This window comes from Pangasianodon hypophthalmus, chromosome 4 (genome assembly GCF_027358585.1).
Source record: "Pangasianodon hypophthalmus isolate fPanHyp1 chromosome 4, fPanHyp1.pri, whole genome shotgun sequence".
Lineage (NCBI taxonomy): Eukaryota > Metazoa > Chordata > Actinopteri > Siluriformes > Pangasiidae > Pangasianodon > Pangasianodon hypophthalmus.
In genome coordinates, this window is record NC_069713.1 from 23,733,542 (window position 1) to 23,755,309 (window position 21,768).

Genomic DNA, 21,768 nt, shown 5'->3' on the forward strand with positions numbered 1-21,768 from the left:
TTGTCCAGAAAGAACGACCTAACTACTGAAATAATATCCAATGAACCGAGACATTATGAGATACAGGACTTGAAAAATTATCCTGGGTTATGTGTTTTCTTCTATGAATATTCTTTATCCCTTAGCATGCTTTAGCCTTAGGAAAAAATAATTTTACTTCTTGTCCTAGCAACCACATATTGACAACTGATGTTGTTGTCTCGATTACTTTGCCTTCTAATACTTGGGTGCTTAGGCACGAGGTACTTCCAGTCTGTCCCAAATAACTGTTAACCATATTGCACATTAATCGTGACTCAAATCTTCACCCACTTTCCCAAAAGCAGGACTTTAATCCGAATTAGGCAGCATATTTTATATACTTATCACTGTAAATAATATCCTTTGTTTAGATTGTTTTTTAATGGCCATGTAAATCTGTTGATGGTGTTTAAAGCAACAGATTGACTCTAAGCCACCAGTCAGAACAAGAATCAAAGTGCCTTGTCATTACAATTTGGCCCTGTGCTTCTGAGGATAGAGGTGAGGATAGAGACAGACAGCAAGACAGCCTTGGCCTCCCACTAATGTATTCCCAATGAGAGGCGAACAAACAAGCCTTTGAAATGGACCTCCATGTTATGTTGTTCTGCAAAACATGTTATTTCTTTGTGCTTGGTTACACAAGTGCTGTCTGGAATGATAACATTCAGAGGGTTTTTTTTGTGTGTGTGTATGTGGGTTTCAGTTTTAACGATGATGAAATGGTCACAAAGGCCTACTGAATAACAAACCCGTGGAAGAAAATAGAAACAAGAAGATCATATGAATTGAGGAGTCAGTAAAGGATCACTGAAAGGATCTTTTCGGAATTTTTACCCATTCCTCTTTGTTTAAATGAGAATAAAGAACGTACTAGTTTAAGAAGGAGCTTTGTAATCACCTTGTTTACCTTGACCTGTAAACACAGGAAACGGAACTATTGTTTCTCTTAAACATGCACTGTTTATGGAAAGCAGTGTAATACAAGTGAAGTCGATGAATATTGCACCCTCTAGTGCTGAAAGCTATATGTAGACATGTGACAAGAATCCAGATGTGAATCAGAACAATTTTGGACAATTTTAAAATCTTTATTTCTGCAAACATTCATGTGTGAATTGCTTTGGCTGTTCATACTAATTACATACGTACTAGTTCTGTCTGAGACATATCCCACAAGTAGATGTAACCAAGATCATACAAGCTGACTAAGAAGGTTGAGACCTAGACAGGTGGCTTAGGTGGCTTTTACCAGTGTAATTAGTACATTATTGTGTATAACAGCATGGCCCAAAGTGTGTTACTCCACTTACACCACAGTAATTTGCCAATGATTCCAATATTTAATTTATTATTGAACAAATAAAACACACTTATTAACTGTTTATAGTGACATTTTATGTTGTGGAGTATCCAAGAGACAACTTAGTCCCTGTTGTTGCTTACAGTATAGCAGCTATAAACTCTCACCAGCCTCTCCTGTATTCTCTCTATTGAAAATAATAAGACAAAAAAAAAAAAAATGAAGCTTGTTATATTGCTGAGAAAAGCAAAGTCCTCTGTCCTGAAACCTGTCCTATTTTGCGAAATTTACTGACACCTGAAACTCCTTCAATAAATGTTACATAAATGTCTCCTAACAGAAGCTTCACAACATAAATGATTATACATTTTTCTTTCGAAACAAGAACATGTTTGTTTTAAATCTGTATATTATTAGCTTTCGGTTATGTGGAGCATCTGCCATATGAGTCGCTGTGAAAGAGCTGTCACTATAGAAACAATAACATTGGAATGAGTGCATTAATATATACCTATTATTTATGTTAGAGCCATGTTGTTACAGAAAATTAATCAACACCTTCTGATTCAAGAATTCAGCCACACTGTGGTATAGATTACATTAATTAATTAAATTAAGAAATCCAAATTATCACAGTAAATGTGACAAATGCTGACAGTGTGTCTGTATAGTAGAGGAATGCAAGAAAAATCAAGAGAAGAAAAATATGAGTGCGTAAAGAACAATGCTTATTTAAGCAGTAGTGTTGAAACAGTAGGGGTGGTGCCAGAGAGACTGATGGGGAACACCAGTGCAGTTCAGGAGACACCCAGACGTTCAGAGCATGACCTCTTAGAGGCTACTCCACATTCCAGAGGAAATTAAATGTCATGCATTTCCTGTGTGACTGTGCATATGGCCTGCATTCCCATTGTGCATGCTGTGCATGTGTGTGATTGGCAGTAACTGTGACAAACCAATCTACACCTCTACATAGAAAGTGGGTGCGAATTGCCCAATCATTCATTTTTACCTCTAGTGTGGATGAATTAAATAAATGTATTTCCTCTGCCTGACAATAGATGGAGCAATTTATTAAGATTAGTTACTGGTACATTACAGTATATTAGCATGACAGTGACTTGTACTTTTAATGACAAGATTAATCCAGTTCCATAGTTTGTTGCTGTCACTGTCAACCGTTTTTAACAGCTAAGGTGGCATACTGTAACTAGTAAATATTAATGTAGGCTAAGGAATGTTAAGTGCCTGCATGAATGTTTTATTGTTGGTTTATTATTGTTTTATGTTTGTTTTTGATAAATGTACGTGTAGGGCTGAAAATGTATGTGAAAATGCTTTGATTTATTGGTCAGAAACATGGTGATTTATTGGTCAGAAACCCCTTCTGTCTAATAAGAAAAATATGTCTGTAACACATTCTTCTGTAAATATCCTTTTGGTTTGGCCTAAATTCACATCTTAGTGTTTTTGCTGTGTGTGTTTCTCAGTGGTTCAGAGAATGGATGATGTAACTGAAGGGATGGAGAACTATGAAGGCAAAATTATTGCTGTAGAGACAGACTTGAAAAAGCTTGGTGAGTTCTATCTAAAGACACACCACAACTTTGTTTCTAAAGTGCTTTTATTCAGTGTGATTAATGTGTATTTGGTTTAATGGAATTTAATATTTCTGTCCAGATGATCAAACAGGAGAGAAGTCAGAGAATGCCACAAATGAAATCCTATCATTCAAGGCAGAAATCCAGACATTACAGAACCAAATTAATGACATTGCCCTGAGCGCATCTAACAACAGGGCAGCTTTGGATGAGCTACGGGTTGTAGGTGAGGATATGCAAAGTGGCCATGTATCACTGAGAGACCTTCTAGAGAGCAATACCAACACCATCCTCACTGTCAACCGTACTCTAACGACATACAACAACTTGATTGGTGGACTGAAGTCAGATACAGAACGGCTCCAATCAGATCTTCAGGTACAGATAAGGGAACAGAGTCGCTCCACCCACAGCCTTAATATTCTTAACTTCACGCAGACTCAGCAAAGAAGTCTCATCAGCACCCTCCAGAGTTCAGTGGAGGATACCAGCCAGGCAGTCCAGAAGCTGAAGAATGACTACCAGAGCCTACAGCAGGTGGCCAGGCAGACCAAGGCAGATGCTGACTGGCTCAGAGAAAAAGTGCAGAACCTCCAGTTGCTGACTGCTAACAACTCAGCACTGACCCGTTCAAACAGTGATGCACTTGAGGACATAGCATCACAGCTCAGTTCACTGTCTGAGCAGATTCAGAATGCCTCAACTATAACAGACAATCATGACCAGAATCTGCGTGAGCTCATGGATCAACAGCGCGATCATGACAATGCCACCACCAACAGGTTTGACACTTTGGAGGCACGTCTGGATCGCAATGAGGAGGATATGGACCGCATCACAGGGAATGTGAGCGTTGCTACACAGCTGCTAGGCTCCATCAGTACTGACTTGAATGGTCTTCGCACCTGTACTGAGACAGTGACAAGGCACTCGGACCTGCTGCTGGCTCTCAACAGCAGCATTGTGGAAGCCAGGGCAGATGGCACTGAGCTCAAAACTCAGCAAGAAGAGCTTGCTGTCAGGCTTGACAAAGAAGTGAGCAGCCTCTCCATAGTCATGGAAGAAATGAAACTGGTGGACAGCAAGCACTCCCAACTCATAACCAACTTCACTATCCTTCAAGGTAGGGGTTAAATATGTTAGAGGTTTGAATATTGAAGGCTTGATGGATTGTAAAGAAATGGAATTTTAATAATATTCTGTTTACAGGTCCTCCTGGTCCTAGAGGCCCTCGGGGGGATAAAGGACCCCAGGGGCCTGCAGGAAAACAAGGTGAGAAAGGTGACAGTGGAGAAAAGGGTGCTCCAGGTGTGCCAGGGCCTAAAGGAGACAGAGGCCCCCCTGGAATTCCAGGGGTCCCTGGCTTCAAAGGTCCTCCTGGACCAAGGGGAAGCCCTGGGTCAAAGGGCTCAAGAGGATCAGGGGGTCGTGCTGGGCCTCCAGGGGAGAGGGGTGACCCTGGTTTACCTGGTCTTGCTGGCAGAGATGGTCAACCAGGTCCTCAGGGGCCTCAGGGGCCCCCAGGGCCACAAGGGCCAGTGGGACCTGCAGGACCACAAGGACCTCCTGGCCCTGCTGGTCCTATTGGTCTACAGGGACCACCTGGCCCAACTGGACCTCCTCCTCAACTGGCTAAACCTTTGCAACCAATAGGACCACAAAGCTCAATGTCCCGTCAAGTTTATGAACCTCCTCCCACCAGCACACCAGGTAAAACCTTCTAGGTGCCTATTGAAGGAAAGTTGAGGTTTTGTTATTGTCGAATAATTACAATAGTGACTACCCATTTATTTTACCCAGAAAGGTAATACACATAATTGTTTTAAGACTCCCTGGGAAGCATGGCTTTCTGTAAAATTTCATTAAAAATGCGACAATTAAATGGTTAATAATAAGGCTATATTGTATATATCTGTGTATTTTGGCTATATTACCTACCCTTGACATCATTACGCAAGTGAATAAAATTTATAAAACATGGGCCCTATCTCACTGCATTGTCACATCAAAACCTTACTGGTAAAGCTGGTCTTGCTGGTCTACAGTATGTTTTGTATTCTCAGCAGAAATTATATGCTATAGCTGATAAGCTGACAGGTGGTGCTTTTTAAGTCATTTGAGAAACCTGGTATGACAGACAATTTTCTGCAACGATCAGCAATAATTCAAGTTAAAAAAAATTAGAGAACAGCAAAACAGCAACTGTGTCCATTTTTGTAACATTTATTTTAAATTACTTTTATTTATTTTACTTACCATGAAATAGAGACAAGAACTAATTAATGCTCTTCATTTATACTTACTCTTTTACTCTTTAGGATGCCCACCTCAGTGGAAGAGCTACAAAGCCAAGTGCTACTACTTTTCAGCTCCATCAGAGCGATTGAATTACGATGAAGCAAAAGAAATGTGCAAAAATAAGACTTCTACTATGCTTACCATCCACAATGAGGATGAACAGGTATATACAGTTTGCAAATTTTGTTTTATTTGCTTAATATTAAACTTTAACAGCTACCAGCTTGATTCCTGAAAGTCAGTAAAACTTAAAAATGGCTCTAAACTTTTTTTTTTCAGGGAACTGCATTGAGTGAAACTCCTATTATTCATGTTCTTAATGTACTGGAAGACATGACACAAACTTGTTCATATGTTAATGTGTATATGTGTGTATCTGTGTGTTTTGGTTTTAGCTTTGGATTCGGAGGCAAATTGCAGGAAAGGGTTACTTTTGGCTGGGTCTTACAGATGTGGTAGAGGAAAACATCTGGAGATGGGTTGATGGGACCCTCCCCTCCTATACGTGAGTAAATCTGTTGCATAATAACAAACAAAAGGAACAAATTTACCTTAAATATTTGTGTATCAGCCCCCCTGTGAGCCGTTTACCTACATTATATAATAAATTTATCATATCCACACGTTACACTAGGAATTGGAAACCAGGCCAACCAGATAACTGGAGCCATGGCCATGAAGAAGGAGAAGATTGCGCAGGACTCATCCATGAGGGCAAGTGGAATGACTTCTTCTGCACAGACCCCATTGGATACATTTGTCAACGTGTGAATGAAAGTAAGTATTTCACTTGCGACAAATACTCATGTACAGTGGATATAAAAAGTCTACACACCCCTGTTAAAAGTGCAGGTTTTTGTGATATAAAAAAAATGAAACCAATATAAATGTCAGATCTTTTTCCACATTTAACGTGATTATAGCAACCAACAAAATTCAACTTAAAAACAAACAGAAACATTTTAGGAAAAAAAGAAAAAACTTACAATAACCTTTGTGCCTAAGTATACACACGCCTTAATGAATAGTTTGAAAAAGCACCTTTTGTTTGTAACTGTCATGGAATGAAAGCTTTTGTTTGTAATTGTGATGGAATGCAGTTTAAAAGAGTTTAAAAGGCAGGTAGAACATCCAAATCGTGAAGCAGAGACAGGGTCAAACAACTGGCTTGGGTCAGGCAATTAGCAAACAGTATTAATGGGGCAGTATCAAAAACACGTAAATCAGGAAGCAAGCAAAGTCAAAAACCAGAATAGTGATCACAATAACAAGCAGGCTTGATAAAGTCAGATGCACAACACAAATGGACCATTTACTTCTCAAAATTCCTGTGAATGAAAGTCCTTTATATATTGTATATGTTTGTAGGTCTAGGTACATCCTGGGAAGTGGAGTTCATGGACTGAGTCGACCTGACAGTAATACTGCACTCAGTGTTTTTGGGTACCAACTTAGCGCATCTTGATTTGACCATTTTATTCCACTCTTCCTTGCAAAATGCTCCAGATCTATCAAATTGTGAGAGAATCTTCTGTACACAGCCCTCTTCAAGTCATTCCCCAAGATTTTTGATAGGATTTACATCTGGGCTTTGATTGGGCCAATCCAAAACATCTTCTTTTGAAGCCATTCCTTTGTTGAATTGGATTTGTGCTTTGGGTCATTATTATGCTGGAAGGTGAAACTTTTCTTCATCTTCGAGTGTCTAACAGAGGCTTGCAGGTTTTGTGCCAAAATAGATTAGAATATAGATCTATCTTGACTATAGCCCCAGTCTCAGCCGAAGAGAAGAAGCCCCATTACATGATGCTGCCACCACCATGCTTCATTGTGGGTATGGTGTTCTTTGGGTGATAAGCTTTCTTATTTTTGCTCCAAACATAATTATGCCCAAAAAGTTCTACCTTGGTCTCATCAGACCATAATATATTTTGCCACATGGTTTGGCAAAATTTAGGCAGTGGACACTGTCCACAGACAATGGACACTGTCACAAAGCAGCTTTATAGAAATATATAAATTCAAGATATACATTTTAAATGTATAAATTTAATGGGGTAACCTACCCCATACCCCACACATGTGAAAAATACAAGAGATTGTCACATGCAGGGAGTGACCAGTACTTTAATGTAGCCGTATGTCTCTTATCAGCCTCCCTGATAAGTTTTCGTCTAGTGCTTTAATCAATTTTGGATGGACGTTACAGTGTTTCATGGTACATCTAATGTTTTGGAAATTCTTTTGTGCGATTATAAAAAGGTGTACACACTTATGCAACCAGATTATTGTAAGTTTTTTTTTTCTTATTTTTGTTTTCCTAAAATATTTGTATTCATTTTTCAATTTGTTGGTTGCTATATCACATTAAAGGTGAAAAGATCTGACATGATTTATCTTATCACAAAAACCTGCCATTTTAACAGGAGTGTGTAGACTTTTTATATGTTCATGTTCTATTTAAAGTCTGTGTGAAGGTTTTAAACCAGTTTATTAAGTTTATCCCCCGGTGTCCCTACAGTGCAAGTTTCAGTTTTATAGCATCCATTGCTGAGAAAAGAGAAGAATAGACATGACAGTCATGAAGAATACTCAGGTGGTCACTGTTACAAGACATCCTTCCAAAGCAAGGAGCAGCATGGTTTTGCCAAAAGACAATTTTATATGATATTAGATGGACACGAAAGAAGACAACAAATCAACAAACAACAAAAGTCATTTGCCATGGCCACAAACTGTGTTAGACTTAAAGATTGCCAGTCATGTTCATGTAAAAGTGGAAATGCTGTAATGTATTATAAGCACACAATTGTAAATAACTTTTATTAAATCTTTCTACTTATGTAATAAACAAAATTCATGCCAGTTATCCAGTGCAATATAGCAAGCTTTATCTACTTTAATTGCAGTGAGCTAGAATCACTTAATACCATAAGCTACACAGATTTAAAACAAAAAAAGCTGTTTATTCGTTTGTGAGTATACTGTTGTTCACATGAAGGCCACTAGGTTATATTTTTGTTTGTAATTTTTTTTTCTCTTGTCTAGATTATCAGTGGTATATATTATGATAAATGAATCTCTCACAAATATATGCAGTAGCTAGTTATAAATAGAACGGTACATTTGAACTTGCAGTATACATGTAATCATCCTAATTTTTTTATCTGAAATAAAATACAGTTGGTATTTTTCCAATAATTGTTGAGTTTATAAATGGAGTGTTTTGCTAAAAATGGAAATAATCTTTAATGTAATGACTGAATGAATTCACAAATACTACAGAGAAATGTATGCCCTATTTCTTATTTCTTTGTTTCCATGTAGATGATGGATGTTGATTTAATTAAAGAAATCTCTAGCCACACAAGCTGTGAGTCTAGAGATTTTGTAATACAATAATGACAATTGTATTTAGTGCAAATCTTCACATAGCAAATTGACACTATTTAAGTCTTTATTCTACAACGCAGAATGCACTCCATGTCATGTTGCTCCTTTTCCTCAATCTGTTTAATTGACATTTTGTGATAATATGTGTATTTATGCGCAATGAATGTACATCATGAAACATTTTCAAGCCTATTGCTCCATATACCCTCACTGTCTGCAACAAATGGAATCCAAAATATCAAGAGAAGCTCTGAACTGTTTCTGTATGTAAGACGATAACTCAGATATAAACAAGCACACAGTGTGTTCTAACCTGAAAGGGTTTGATATAGTGATGGGACATTGGCAAACCATTTACTTTTCTTGATTGACTCATTTAGATGAATCGAACGAACAAATTTCCAAGTACGAGCAAATTGAAAAGTGTTTTTTTTTTTTTTTTTTATTATACAATGAAACATGAGTTTTGGGTTATGAACAAATGTGCTAACAAATGATGTCAAGATTCTTGATTCACTTCTGATACTCCCATTTATCCTTTTACAGTGCTAGTTCATTGAATCTAATTCTTGACTCTTGGGTGGTTGGCAAACAAAATTGCAAATAAATTGTAAATTTGGTTTGTGTGCCTTTCATCACATAAACCAGTGTTATTTCTTTAAATTTTTTTTGTTTTGCATGGAAAGCAGTAGTATGAAACCATGAAGCATGAACAACGTATGATTTGGATTCCATCCTGAGTCGTGAATCAAATGAATCAAAGCTTGCTTAGTCTAATTCAGTTAAATCAGCAATTATTGAAAGTGAGATGCAATGCTGATCCTTTAGTTGTAGTGCCAGGGTAATGAATTGGATTTAACCTAGGCCAAATTGTCATGAAGCAAATACTTTAACGGGCCCAAGCCCAAATTATTCCCCACTTTAGGCATGAAAGAAGTGTGACTACAGAATGATAGGTGGGAGTCAGCATCCAATCAGGTGAGAAAGAGTAAAAAATTTACAAACAATAATCAGAGTGAGTAAATGTAATACTATAAGTGGAAAAAAGATTCAGGACTGATAGAGTTTTAGTTTTTTTTTTCTTTCTAAACAGGTAACAGTTTTTTATTGCTGAACAGGTAAGAATTTATTTGTTCCCTAATTTGGTGAAACGCTAGTGAATGATGGATGATGGTCGACTGATTCTGGAATTTGTATCATTATTCTAATAGACAGATTAGATATTAAATTAGGGTAGTAAAAATACATACATCTGAGGCGACCAGAGGTGATAGTTTTGTTTTCTACATTGTATTTCAATTAGAGTTAGCATTACCAAGGATTGTCATGACATACATTTCTGTGAAGGTGCTTCATCCAAAACATTACCTTACCTGGCTCTCATAAAAATGTACACTATATGGCTAAAAGTATGTGGACACCTGACAATCACAGCCATATGTGTTTGTTGAACATGCCATTCCAGATTTAATCTCCCTTTACTGTTATAATAACCTCCACTCTTCTGCGAAGGCTTTCCTCTAGATTTTGGAGTGTGGCTGTGGGGATTTGTGTTAATTCAGCCACAAGAGCATTAGTGAGGTCAGGCACTGATGTTGGGCGAGGAGCGCCTGGGCGCAGTCTGCTTTCCAGTTCATCTCAAAGGTGTTCAGTGGGGTTGAGGTCAGGGCTCTGTACAGGCCACTCAAGATCTTCCACTCCAACCTTGGAAAACCATGCCATAATGGACCTCAGTTTGTGCACTGGGACATTGTCATGCTGGAACAGATTTGGGCTTCTTGGTTCCAGTGAAGGGAAACTGTAATTTAATAGCATACAAAGACATTCTTTAAAATTGTGTATTTCCAACTTTGTGGCAAAAGTTTGGGAAAGGCCAACATATGAGTGATGGTCGGGTGTCCACAAACTTTTGGCCAAATAGTGTATTTACTCAATTCATTATGTAAAACCTGTCATTCAAACACTTCAACACTTATTACATATTGCATTTACATGCCTCTTCAGGAGAAACATTGCATTCATACCCTTCACAAGTAATAAATTTCACCATCTTGGAAATACTAATGCTTATTCTAGTTTATTACATTTCTTGTCATTAAGTTTTTGGAAGTGCATCGTGTTATTTTTGCACACAGTAAAAGGATCTGGTTCTGCCGGGTGTTTACTGGATGTTGGCATGTTTTCTTGTCCAAAAAGACTGATATGGTGGTGGAGCGAAGGGGCATTGGAGACATGTCTAGAAAAAGACCACAGTTTTCCAAAAGAGTTTTTCAGCCACATAATACACTTGTGTTGATGTCATTGCTTAAACAATTCATTATATCCTACATATTTTCCAGGTTATTTGTGCTAGTAATAAATAAAAGATAGGATGTCGGAACAGCCAGTATCACTGTTCCAACTACATCACATTCCCAAGCCATCTGTTATGACGTTGCTTATTTTGCCTGACAGTTTAGGTGATTGACATAGTACAGGCTAACATTAATATATAGTATATAGATGGCTGAACACCACTGTGTTTGATCATTGGTAAAGATACACTATACGGCCAAAAGTTTGTGAACACCTGACCATCATCCCCAAACTTTCTTCCCCAGAACTGTTGCCACAAAGTTGGAAGCACACAATTATATTGGATGTCTCTGTATGCTGTAGCATTACAATTTTACCTTCGCTGGAACTAAGAGGCCCAAACATGTTCCAGCATGACAGTGACCCTGTACACAAACAGAGCTCCATGAAGACATGACTTGCCAAAGTTGGTGCAGAGGAACTCAAGTGGCCTGCACAGAGCCCTGACCTGAACACCTTTGAGATGAATTAGAATGCCGGCCGCGCCCCAGATCTTCTTGTCTGACATCAGTGCCTGATCTCACTAATGCTCCTGTGGCTGAATGAGCACAAATCCCCACAGCCATGCTCCAAAATCTAGTGAAAAGCCTTCCCAGAAGAGTGGAGGTTATTATAGCAGCAAAGGGGGACTACATAAATCCGAAATGGGATGTTCAATAAGCACATATGAATGTGATGGTCAGGTGTCCACAAACTTTTGGCCATATAGTGTATAAAGATTGATTTTTGTGTTGAAATGTTAAATGTCACAATAAAGTACAAGCTATTTTTTGTAAAATGTAAACAACAAACAAAAACAGTGTAACTCAACCCAGCACTTGATAGGTTGAAGTGTGCATATTTATCTTTGCTTTTCATATGTAGATTTAACTTTAGAGTTTGAGAGGTATTAGTCCACACTTAATATGAGAATTCCAATAAAAAAATCTCTATCATCTGCACAAGTCGTGAGTAAAAAGCTGACATACAATATTCTTTCCCGCAATCAGCTGTACAGTGGAGAAACCAAAAGGAGACTGGCTATGCACAAAGGTGCTTGATATCTCTGACAACTCTGTTTGCATTGCTAGTTGTTGTTATGGGAGAAATGAAGTGTGGAAACGTAAGGAAAAGGAGCTCATCTACACTGGAACATTGGAGCCCCATGGAATGAATGTTCTCACTACAGCTATTACAGCATCAACCGTTTCAAGTATCCACTGGTTTATCAACCTCCTACAGTCTTAAAAGCACTATGATTGCCTTTTATGACTGGAAACTTTTTGTACTATTACATTCACTACCATTACTGATGTACACTGCAGTTACTTCCTAGATTATTTTATGATATTGTTAAACTGCATATAAATGACTGATTTAATTATTATTTTTTTGTTCAAACATAAGTTGGAAGACCTTCTACAACCTTTATCACTGACTGCCGATCTTTCCCATCCCTCATTTGTCCTTGATACACATTAATATTATATCTACCACAGCACTGTGTTTGACTTGTTCATTATTATGAAATCTCAGACAGGCAGAGATGATTTCATTTCAGTAGCACGTGGGACTGTACTAAAGGTCAGTCATGTGATTAAATCATATGATTAAAGAATTTCCCTTGTCCTCTATTGTTTGAAGGAGATTTATACAGAATACAAATACTAAATATGTTACATGAACCAAATATGTACATGACATATACTGTAAACAACGTAGTTACCCTTAAATATTATGAGTGACACGTTCAAACTTGTGTATTTATTTTGTTTACCACACCTATTCGGAAAACCCCGCCCACTGAATAGTGATTGGCTACAGCCCGTGCTCCGTCATCACCGACAGCCCCGGTTTGCTTGCGAGATTGGACTACAAAACCAAAGTAGGTGGGCTTTGTAGAAATACGGGTGGAAAATAAGGCAGCTTTGCTAGGCTTTCGCAGCTGCTGGGTTCTTTTTACCCATAATGCACCATCTATAGGCTGCTAAGGAGTGACTGTCTAACTGTTAGAGCTGCTATAGTTTTTTATTATGTCTGTACATTTATTAAAAAGCTAAGTAGTGACAGAGAGGAGAAAAGAAGAGGGCCGAGCTCAGACTTGTGTTGTTGTTTTTCCTGTTTATATCCCGGCGATGCCTCTTTTCACGTCCAATCCTTTTGATCAAGATGTTGGTAAGTTGTAGAAATGTCGAGGAGCTTGTTAGCGAGCTAGCACACACACACACACACACACACACACACACACACACACAGAGGCTAGCTAAGGGATGCTGTTTTGTTGTTAGCTTAGCAGCTGTCCCCATTTCCCTGATGATTTGTCGTGTGTGTGTATTTTTCTGCGACTGTTCGTGAAAATAACAACAGCAAAAACAACTGTAAGATATGTGTTTTTGCCATAGCAGGAGGCTTGGCTACAATGGACTAGCGGTTAGCTAGAGTTAGCTAGTTGATGTTAGCACTTAGCTTGGCACGTCATTTTCACTGTGTTTAATTCCACTCGCAGTATCTACACGGGTGTGAAATGTCAGAACACACTTTCGGTCCTGAGTGAAAAGTGGAGGGAAACTTGTCATGACCAGGGCTGTGGTTTTAGTCCCGGGGCTTTATTCAGAAGCTACAGTGACAGTGCAAATGCTCAGCTGGACTCAGGGAGCGGCTAGCTAACGGAGCCAGCCGGCTTTATTCTAACCAGACGTGTTTTCTGCTAACCCCGCTATCAGCTCAGAGGCGGTGCTGCCAAACCTGAGGTCATAGACTCATTTGCATATTCATGAGATCGCTATGCTCATTTGCATATCAAAACATGTTACATTGAAGGTTCTCTGAGGGCAGAATAGAGCAGTTTCATTAGAATAGGAAATAATACACAGCAGGGCGTGCTGTTATAGGAAAATAATCAACGACAGGATGGTGTGACGCGTCAAATTTGATAATATTGCTATTCCAGTGCTTCCCACAGTGTTTCATTCCTCTTGTACTACAGCAATTTGCCATATATATATATATATATATATACACATAATGTGTGTGAAATTGTGATAACTGAATGTTCACACTTGTGTGTGTGTGTGTATATATATATATATATATATGTATGTGTATGTATGTATGTATGTATGTATGTATATGTGTGTATATATACACACACACACATATAGATAGATAGATGGATACAACAATAGTAATTAAGTACGGAATAAAACTCAACAGGGCTATGATGTTATAGGAAACTAATCCACAACAGAGTAGTGTAATGTGGTGTGTAATCCCTGAAATGGATTATTTTTCCTATAGCAGCACCTTCCTGAAGAGTTTCATTCCTTTTACAGTTTTTAATTCATTAATGAATGATACGTTGTGCTTTTTACCTGCATATAGTTGCATTTAATGTTATGGGACATCTGCGAGGCAAGTTGTGTCCTATTATCACTAACACTAGAGCAGCTATAAACAGTTGATCCATCACTAGGCTCACTTGAAGTAATAATAATAATAATAATAAAAAAAAAAAAAATGGTAAACAAACATCTCTTTATAGAAAGCTTCACCATATCAATGATTACACGTTTTTCTTTGTTAATTAATAACGTGTTTTCTTAGTCTGTTTACTATTAGGCTTAGATTATGCGGAGCGTCCTCCATGCAAGTCCCTCTGAATGAGCTGTTACTATAGAAATGATAATGTATTAAAACAAGCACATTAATATAAACCTTGCAGCCCGCTGTACTGTCACAGCCATGCTGTTAGAGAAAATTAATCAACACCTTCTGATCAATCAGATTTGAGAATTTAACTGCGCTGTGGTAGAAGGTGGCTGTGGGCCTTGGTCAAACATGTCCATCCATTTATTTCACACAGACTCGCACTGTAATATTTGAAAGGCATGAATTGAGTCCTAATAGTGGGTCGGATATCATGATATCTGACCCATTCAAAGAGTTGTGATCTGCTTTCTGGGTAATTAGATTCACAGTTATGATGGGTTTGTTACAGAAGTCTCTCCACGTGATTACATGTTGTCTGCGTAGGACTGCGAAATTTCCTGGCACTCAAATATTTGGAAAAAAGTGTGAATATTCAGTTATCAAAATAAGACCAGGTATACTAAGCTTCTCAATCCACTGTCTCTAGATATTTCTAGATGTCCCAAGTGGCATGTTTTAACGATTTCCCTGCTCAAAGACACCTGATTGAACCAGTTAATCGCTGGGTTTAGTGGAGTCGTGCATCCCTGTTCTACACTAATGCACACGTCATTTTTCTTCCACAGTACCGTACACAATTAATGAATTTTTCTCTTCACAAGGAAAATGCATTAAGCTATTTTAAGTTGTCATCAAAGAATCACATGGTTATGTTGATAATAGTATGAAGCAATGATGAAGGTTAGTGTTTATGGAGCAAGAATATACAGCATGTATGGAAATACCAGAAGTTCATCGGGATAATAAGACAATTTAACTACTAACTGCTACTCTTAATTATTGGAGAAAATGTTTCATGGCATGGTTTTTAATACAGTAAGAGCTGATCTGTATGGCAGGAATATATAAAGTCACTTGAAGGCGTTCAGAAAATATGCCTATCAATTTTCAGATATAGTTGACCTATTTAAAAAATGACAAACAAGCAGTTTCAGGTATATTTTAATTTTATTTCTATAATAATAAGTTAGTAAAAATGATTTTAACATGCAGTCATGAGTCGGTGTAAGTCTGACACATGGTATTCTACGGTAGTTTTTTTTATATATATTTTTTTTATATTTCTCTGCAGAGAAAGCAACCAGTGAGATGAACACAGCTGAGGACTGGGGCCTCATACTGGACATATGCGATAAGATAGGACAGTCACGCACCGGGTGAGTCAGATCAGCCTCCGGCCCAGTCCTGTATTCTATTCATCTTCTGATTGAGTGTATTTGTACAGTATATCAGAGCAAATGTGGGTTGATGGTCAGTTTCTTGCATATTGTAGACCTAAAGAATGCCTTCGCTCCATTATGAGGCGAGTCAACCACAAGGATCCCCATGTAGCCATGCAGGCTCTGACAGTAAGTTTGTTCATCCTTAAGTGTCTCTCTCGATTCTTCTGAAGTGGTTTTGGTTTTATTGATGTGATACAGTCCCTTCCGAAAGTATTGGAAACGGCAAGGCCAACTTTTTGTTTTTGAACCCACCCATTTTTCAAGTGATCAAAAATACTGGAACGTGACCGACAGGAGTTTCTTTTTGCCCAGGTTTGTCCTGTTAGATTGATTATTTAAACAATTAATATCTCTGAATGTCTACTCTTGGTTTGAGGTTTTGCCTGTGAAGACTGCATTTTTTGTTAAAATAGATAAACCGACCTGAAGACCAGAGAGCTATCTATGGGAGAAAAGCAAGCCATTTTAAAACTGAGAAAAGAGGGAAAATCTATCAGATCCTTTGCACAAGCATTGGATATAGCCAGTGCAACAAATTGGAATGTCCTGAGGAAAAAAAAAAAGTGGGGGTGAAGGTATCACAATCCACTGTTTGAAAAAGACTGAGAGCAGAAATATAGAGGCCATAGCACAAGATTCTGACCACTCATCAGCAGTATGAGTAGGAAAGGTAGATTGAAATCCACAAAGAAATATAGTGACAAGCCACAGTATTTCTGAAACCAAGATTAACCTCTACCAAAATGTGGAGAAAGAAAGGATCTGCTCATGATCCAAAACAAATAAGCTCATCGGTCAAGCACGGTGGAGGTAGTGTCATGGCATGGGCTTGCATGGCTGCTTCTGGAACAGGTTCACTAATCTTTATTGATGATGTTACTCATGATGGTAGCAGCAGATTGAATTCAGAAGTCTACAGAAACAGTCTGTCTGCCAATTTACAGAGAAATGCATCCAATCTAATTGGGAGGAACTTCATCATGCAGCAAGACAATGACCCAAAACACACTGCCAACACAACAAAGGACTTTATCAGGGGAAAAGTGGAAGGTTTTAGACTGGCCAAGTCAATCACCAGACCTTAACCCAACTGAGCAGCATTTCACCTCCTGAAGAGGAGACTGAAGGGAGAAACCCCCTAAAATGAACAACAGCTTAAAGAAGCTGTGCTACAAGCCTGGAAAAGCATCACAAAAGAAGAATGCAACAGTTTGGTGATGTCAGTGGGTCACTGGCTTGATGCAGCTATTGCAAGCAAGGGATATGCAACCAAATATTAAGTGCTACTTACTTTAATTTACTTTAAAGATAATCTATTCCTATACTTTTGTTCACCTACAAATTGGGTGGGCTGCCACCAAAGGTGCCATGTTCTAAGTTGTTTGACACATCGAGGTGTAAATATCAGGAACTGAAAGCTGAAATTCTGATCTATCGTTTCATATTCATCTTTTGATCTCAAACCTTGCTGTTCCAATACTTTCGGAGGAGACTGTATGCTGTCGTCCTGTCATGGAGAACATGCCTGGTTTTTTTTTTTTTTTTTTTTTTTTTTTTTTTTATTTTTTTTTAAGTCATGTGACTGTGTACAGTATAACTCAGTCTGCATTTTTCCTACTGAACATTTTTTTTCTCCTGCACAGTTATTAGGGGCTTGTGTGTCAAACTGTGGGAAGATCTTCCATTTGGAGGTGTGCTCGCGAGAGTTTGCCAGTGAAGTTAGCAATGTCTTAAACAAGGTATGTTCACTGGTTTACGAGACTGTGGTCGTTCCATTCATTTTTAGCCAACACTGATACTGAGAATTAGTTGTTGTTGTTAATCAGGGCCACCCAAAAGTATGTGAGAAGCTCAAGGCCCTCATGGTGGAATGGGCTGAGGACTTCCGAAATGACCCCCAGCTCAGTCTCATATCAGCTATGATCAAGAACCTGAGAGAGCAGGGTGTCACCTTTCCTGCTGTTGGCTCCCAGGTTAGTACACTAACTCTGTTTACACTTTCCTGCCCTACAGTAAACAATGCCTAGCAGTAGTAAGTCAAGCAGACGTACGGTGACATTCAGAATGACCCCAATACCTGAAGATCGTGAGTTCGCGAATCCCGGAGATGTCACAGCCATTTGTGGTCAGGAGTCCAAGAGAACTTGGTGGGAGGGGAGGCATACCCTCTCTCCCCTATCAATCACGGCGACATTAGCTAGTTGTGGGCGTCTGTGAGATTTTGTATGCAGAAGAAGGCGGGTAGCGCTTCCTCGAAGTGTGTTATGCTGCCCTGTGATGCAGCACGAGCAGTAGTTTAAAAAGATGTGCTTAGCCATCACACTTCCCTGTTGGTAGCTGCTGTATGATAGGGGAGATTTGGCTGGTGGGTGGGAATTGGACCAAATTTGGGGAAAAACTGGGGGGAATAAAAAAGTAAATAACAATATGTGTCCATCAGTCCATGTTTTTATTCCTCCCTCATTCCCAAAACATAAAATTACTGGACAAGTATCTAAACCATAGTTTAAATTTTAGAAATGTGCAAGTTGGATCAATGAATTGTATGTTTTTTGCAGGCAGCAGAGCAAGCTAAAGCCAGCCCTGCTTTAGTGGCCAAAGACCCAGCAACATCCACAACCAAGAAAGAGGAAGAAGACTTGGCCAAAGGTGTGCCTCTCACACAGTACTTCCATATTGACCTGATTTTTTATTATATTCTTTACATTCTGGGGCAAAAAATGGGCCAGGCAAATATGTGCATAGAATTTAGTAAGGACTGAAGCAACATGCAACAGAAGTTAATACAGAATAGCTTTTCCTTTAGAGTTTTTCCAATAATTAAGTCTTTGTGATAAACCTGCAGAAAGCCTTTTACACATGTACAAGTCAGTATTGTTCCATTCAGTTGTAATGGCCCCAGATGACAGATAGGCTTTTAAGAAGCTGTGTTAAATGTATTTGCATGAAGTGTGTCCTAACTTGGAGTGCTCAGCAACACTTATGGCAAAAAGAACCTTGGCCAATTTTTGCCCCATTGTACACGTTCTGTTAAAGCATGGGCAGCTAGGTTTGGTACGAGTCATTAGGAAATAACACAAAATATGGGATAAAGGGTTTGTTTCAGTGCCATGCCTTACTGTAATAGTGCTAAAAGTGTAGAAGGTTGACTTTGATTTTGTCTCCTACGTGCAGCCATCGAGTTGTCTTTGAAGGAGCAGCGGCTGCAGAACCAGACCTCATTCTCTGGGCTTTACCCGAGCGCTAGCAGCCTTCTCACCTCCCACAAAGCCGAGGGAAGGAAAGTTCGGGCTATTTACGATTTTGAGGCTGCAGAGGACAACGAGCTAACCTTCAAATCTGGAGAGATCATCACCATCTTAGATGACAGGTCGCCCTCTACTTTAGAGTAGTGCTGGAATTGAAACTTTATCTGGCTTTTTGATGAATCTGAGCATACCTGATATGGACTGCTTAATGTCAGCAGGGTGCGCTCATATGGTTTGTTAATGAGTGATTTATTTATTTATTACAGTGACCCCAACTGGTGGAAAGGTGAGACATATCAGGGCGTGGGCCTTTTTCCATCTAACTTTGTCACAGCAGACCTGACAGCAGAGCCAGAGATGAGTGAGTAGAGGGATTATCTTTGTCGTCTTTAGTCTGTTGTCACTACTAACCAGCACATGGGTATTTTTGCAGAGTTTCATTTATTTATTTCAGTGCCATTTGACTACACTAGTTTTCTCCCACTCATCTATGTTTATCTATACTCATCTATGTTTGCATTTCTGTTTCATGATATTCTTACATTTTATTATATGCTGCTAGAGCTGAGTTCACGCAGACGTGTTTGTTACTCTGTTTGCCCAGTGAAAACGGAGAAAAAGACAGTGCAGTTCAGCGAGGACATCCAGGTGGAGACCATTGAACCGGAGCCTGAGCCTGTCTACATAGATGAGGTGAGGGTTCTTTCTATAGGGAAAGTATTTTACACAATAAAATGCACGTTGTTAATTTGGGTTGCACAAATCAATGAGTTATGCTCTTATTAGGAGGTTTAGTTCCTGTGTATTATGTTTTGTAAATGGATTGGGCTTGATCAGTAGCTGTCTAAACTCAATAAAAGGTACCTGCCATCATTAATAACAGCACTAATGGGCCTTTCATATGGGAGTAATTTTGTGATGCTCTAATGCACGCAGGAGAAAATGGACCAGTTGCTTCAGATGATCCAGAGCGCAGATCCAACAGATAATGAGTCAGACGCCTGTGAGCTGCTCCAGCTGGAGGGTAGGGCACAGGGCCTTTTCTTGGCTGTGCATGCTATATATAAGGACTTCCTCTTTAATATTTTATTTGGATCCGTGTGTTTATGTTTTCTCCTTTTTCTGTTTAGGTGCCTGCAACCAAATGGGTCCACTCATTGATCAGAAACTGGAAGAAATTGACAGGTATTGATACCTAGGGTTAAGTGTTTTTTTTTTTTTTTTTTTTTGAATTTTTTTTTAAAGAAAAAAGTCTTCCTTTTACAATTGTCATGTTCTCCCTGGTGCCTTTCAGGAAGCACTCGGAGCTGTCTGAGCTTAATGTGAAGGTGATGGAGGCACTCTCATTGTATGCCAAGCTGATGAATGAGGACCCCGTGTATGCCATGTATGCCAAACTGCAGAGCCAGCAGTACTACATGCAGCAACCCGGCACCTCACAGCAGGTGAGCAGCTCCCTCAAATTAACTTTACTCTGACAAGGTCAAAAACAAAAGTGTTACAGCGATCATCTTTGTTGGGTGACTCAGAACCATCACAGACAATGAAATATTTTGCCCCTGATTTTGGGGTTTACATGGAAAAGGACTCCATCTCAGTACAACTGGTCATGCTCGATATCTGAGTAATGCTGTGTGTCTGCAGGTATACCCAGGGCAGACAGCTGCAGGACAGTACGCTGTGGCTGCTACAGGGGTGCAGGGTTATAATGTTCCTGTGGAGCAGATTCCAGCCATGAACCAGGTGCCTGCTCCTTTACCAGGCCAACCGGCACCCAGGTAACAACTGATCACTCTATTGCTCTCCCAAAAAATACATAAATTATAGAAATATTATTGTCAGGGCTTGAAATTAATATCCATCCACCTCTCAGGTACAAATTTTGGCACCTTATCATACTACAAATTAAAAAAACGTGTCCATGCTCATGCTAGTTTTTTCCACTCAGCTTGACTGTTTCATAGCTAGGTAAATAAATTGCGATTTCCATACAAAACCTTTTGTATGACCCAACGAATAAGCTGTTGTTTTGTCAAGACTGTAAGTGCTGGAAATAATAAGGTAAGAAACATTCTTTGTAGCATGCTTCACCAAGTAATAAGTATGGAATAAAATGCACTGTTATTGGAAAATAATTAACGACAGGCTGGCGTGATCAATTACCACCCTGAAGTTGATTATTTTACTATAACATGTCCCGAAGTGTTTTGTCCCCCTTATACCAATTATTAAAATTACCAATTTGTGTTTTGTCCCCTTAAAAAAATTTGTAAAATTACCAAATAAGCGTTTTGTCCCCCTTATACCAATTATTAACAATTATTAAAGAATGACATCATACTTTTGATTCATTTATAGTTAGATTTAAATTTTGTGGAACATCCCCAAAACAAGTTACTTCAAATGAACTTACTAAGACAGGCGAAGTATAGAAAGGATTAGATTAGAGAACGTATTAGATTCAGCTCATTGACATAAACCTGTGATTTGAATGGCATTCGACACTATTGTCAGAGCTGCTACTGTAGAAAATTAATCAACACCTTCTGACCAGTCTGAATTGAGAATTCATCAGTGCTGTGGTATAAGTCGATTAATTTAAGACGTACACAGTAACATATGGGGCAGTAATATTTTAG

The 21,768-nt window shown here is 38.8% G+C and overlaps 1 protein-coding gene and 1 long non-coding RNA gene across 2 annotated transcripts in view; one reads left to right on the top strand and one right to left on the bottom strand.

Moving 5' to 3' along the window:
- The window catches only part of LOC113540574 (signal transducing adaptor molecule (SH3 domain and ITAM motif) 1), a 47,584-nt gene that overhangs the window by 23,531 nt on the left and 2,285 nt on the right, over positions 1-21,768 (top strand). Inside the window, exons 4-22 of the mRNA XM_034303646.2 lie at positions 2,815-2,901; positions 3,005-4,048; positions 4,135-4,635; positions 5,244-5,386; positions 5,619-5,728; positions 5,858-5,941; positions 13,028-13,125; positions 15,731-15,815; positions 15,932-16,007; positions 17,525-17,620; positions 17,708-17,854; positions 18,440-18,530; positions 19,056-19,251; positions 19,396-19,490; positions 19,734-19,822; positions 20,066-20,153; positions 20,260-20,314; positions 20,424-20,574; positions 20,774-20,907. Coding sequence (XP_034159537.2) covers positions 2,815-2,901; positions 3,005-4,048; positions 4,135-4,635; positions 5,244-5,386; positions 5,619-5,728; positions 5,858-5,941; positions 13,028-13,125; positions 15,731-15,815; positions 15,932-16,007; positions 17,525-17,620; positions 17,708-17,854; positions 18,440-18,530; positions 19,056-19,251; positions 19,396-19,490; positions 19,734-19,822; positions 20,066-20,153; positions 20,260-20,314; positions 20,424-20,574; positions 20,774-20,907 — 3,370 coding nt within the window. The remainder of the gene's footprint in view (positions 1-2,814; positions 2,902-3,004; positions 4,049-4,134; positions 4,636-5,243; positions 5,387-5,618; positions 5,729-5,857; positions 5,942-13,027; positions 13,126-15,730; positions 15,816-15,931; positions 16,008-17,524; positions 17,621-17,707; positions 17,855-18,439; positions 18,531-19,055; positions 19,252-19,395; positions 19,491-19,733; positions 19,823-20,065; positions 20,154-20,259; positions 20,315-20,423; positions 20,575-20,773; positions 20,908-21,768) is intronic.
- LOC128318125 (uncharacterized) lies at positions 9,023-12,486 on the bottom strand. Its single transcript, XR_008301611.1, has 2 exons — positions 12,377-12,486; positions 9,023-10,414 (listed from the first exon to the last, which is right to left on the bottom strand). It is a non-coding gene; the product is annotated as an uncharacterized LOC128318125 (long non-coding RNA).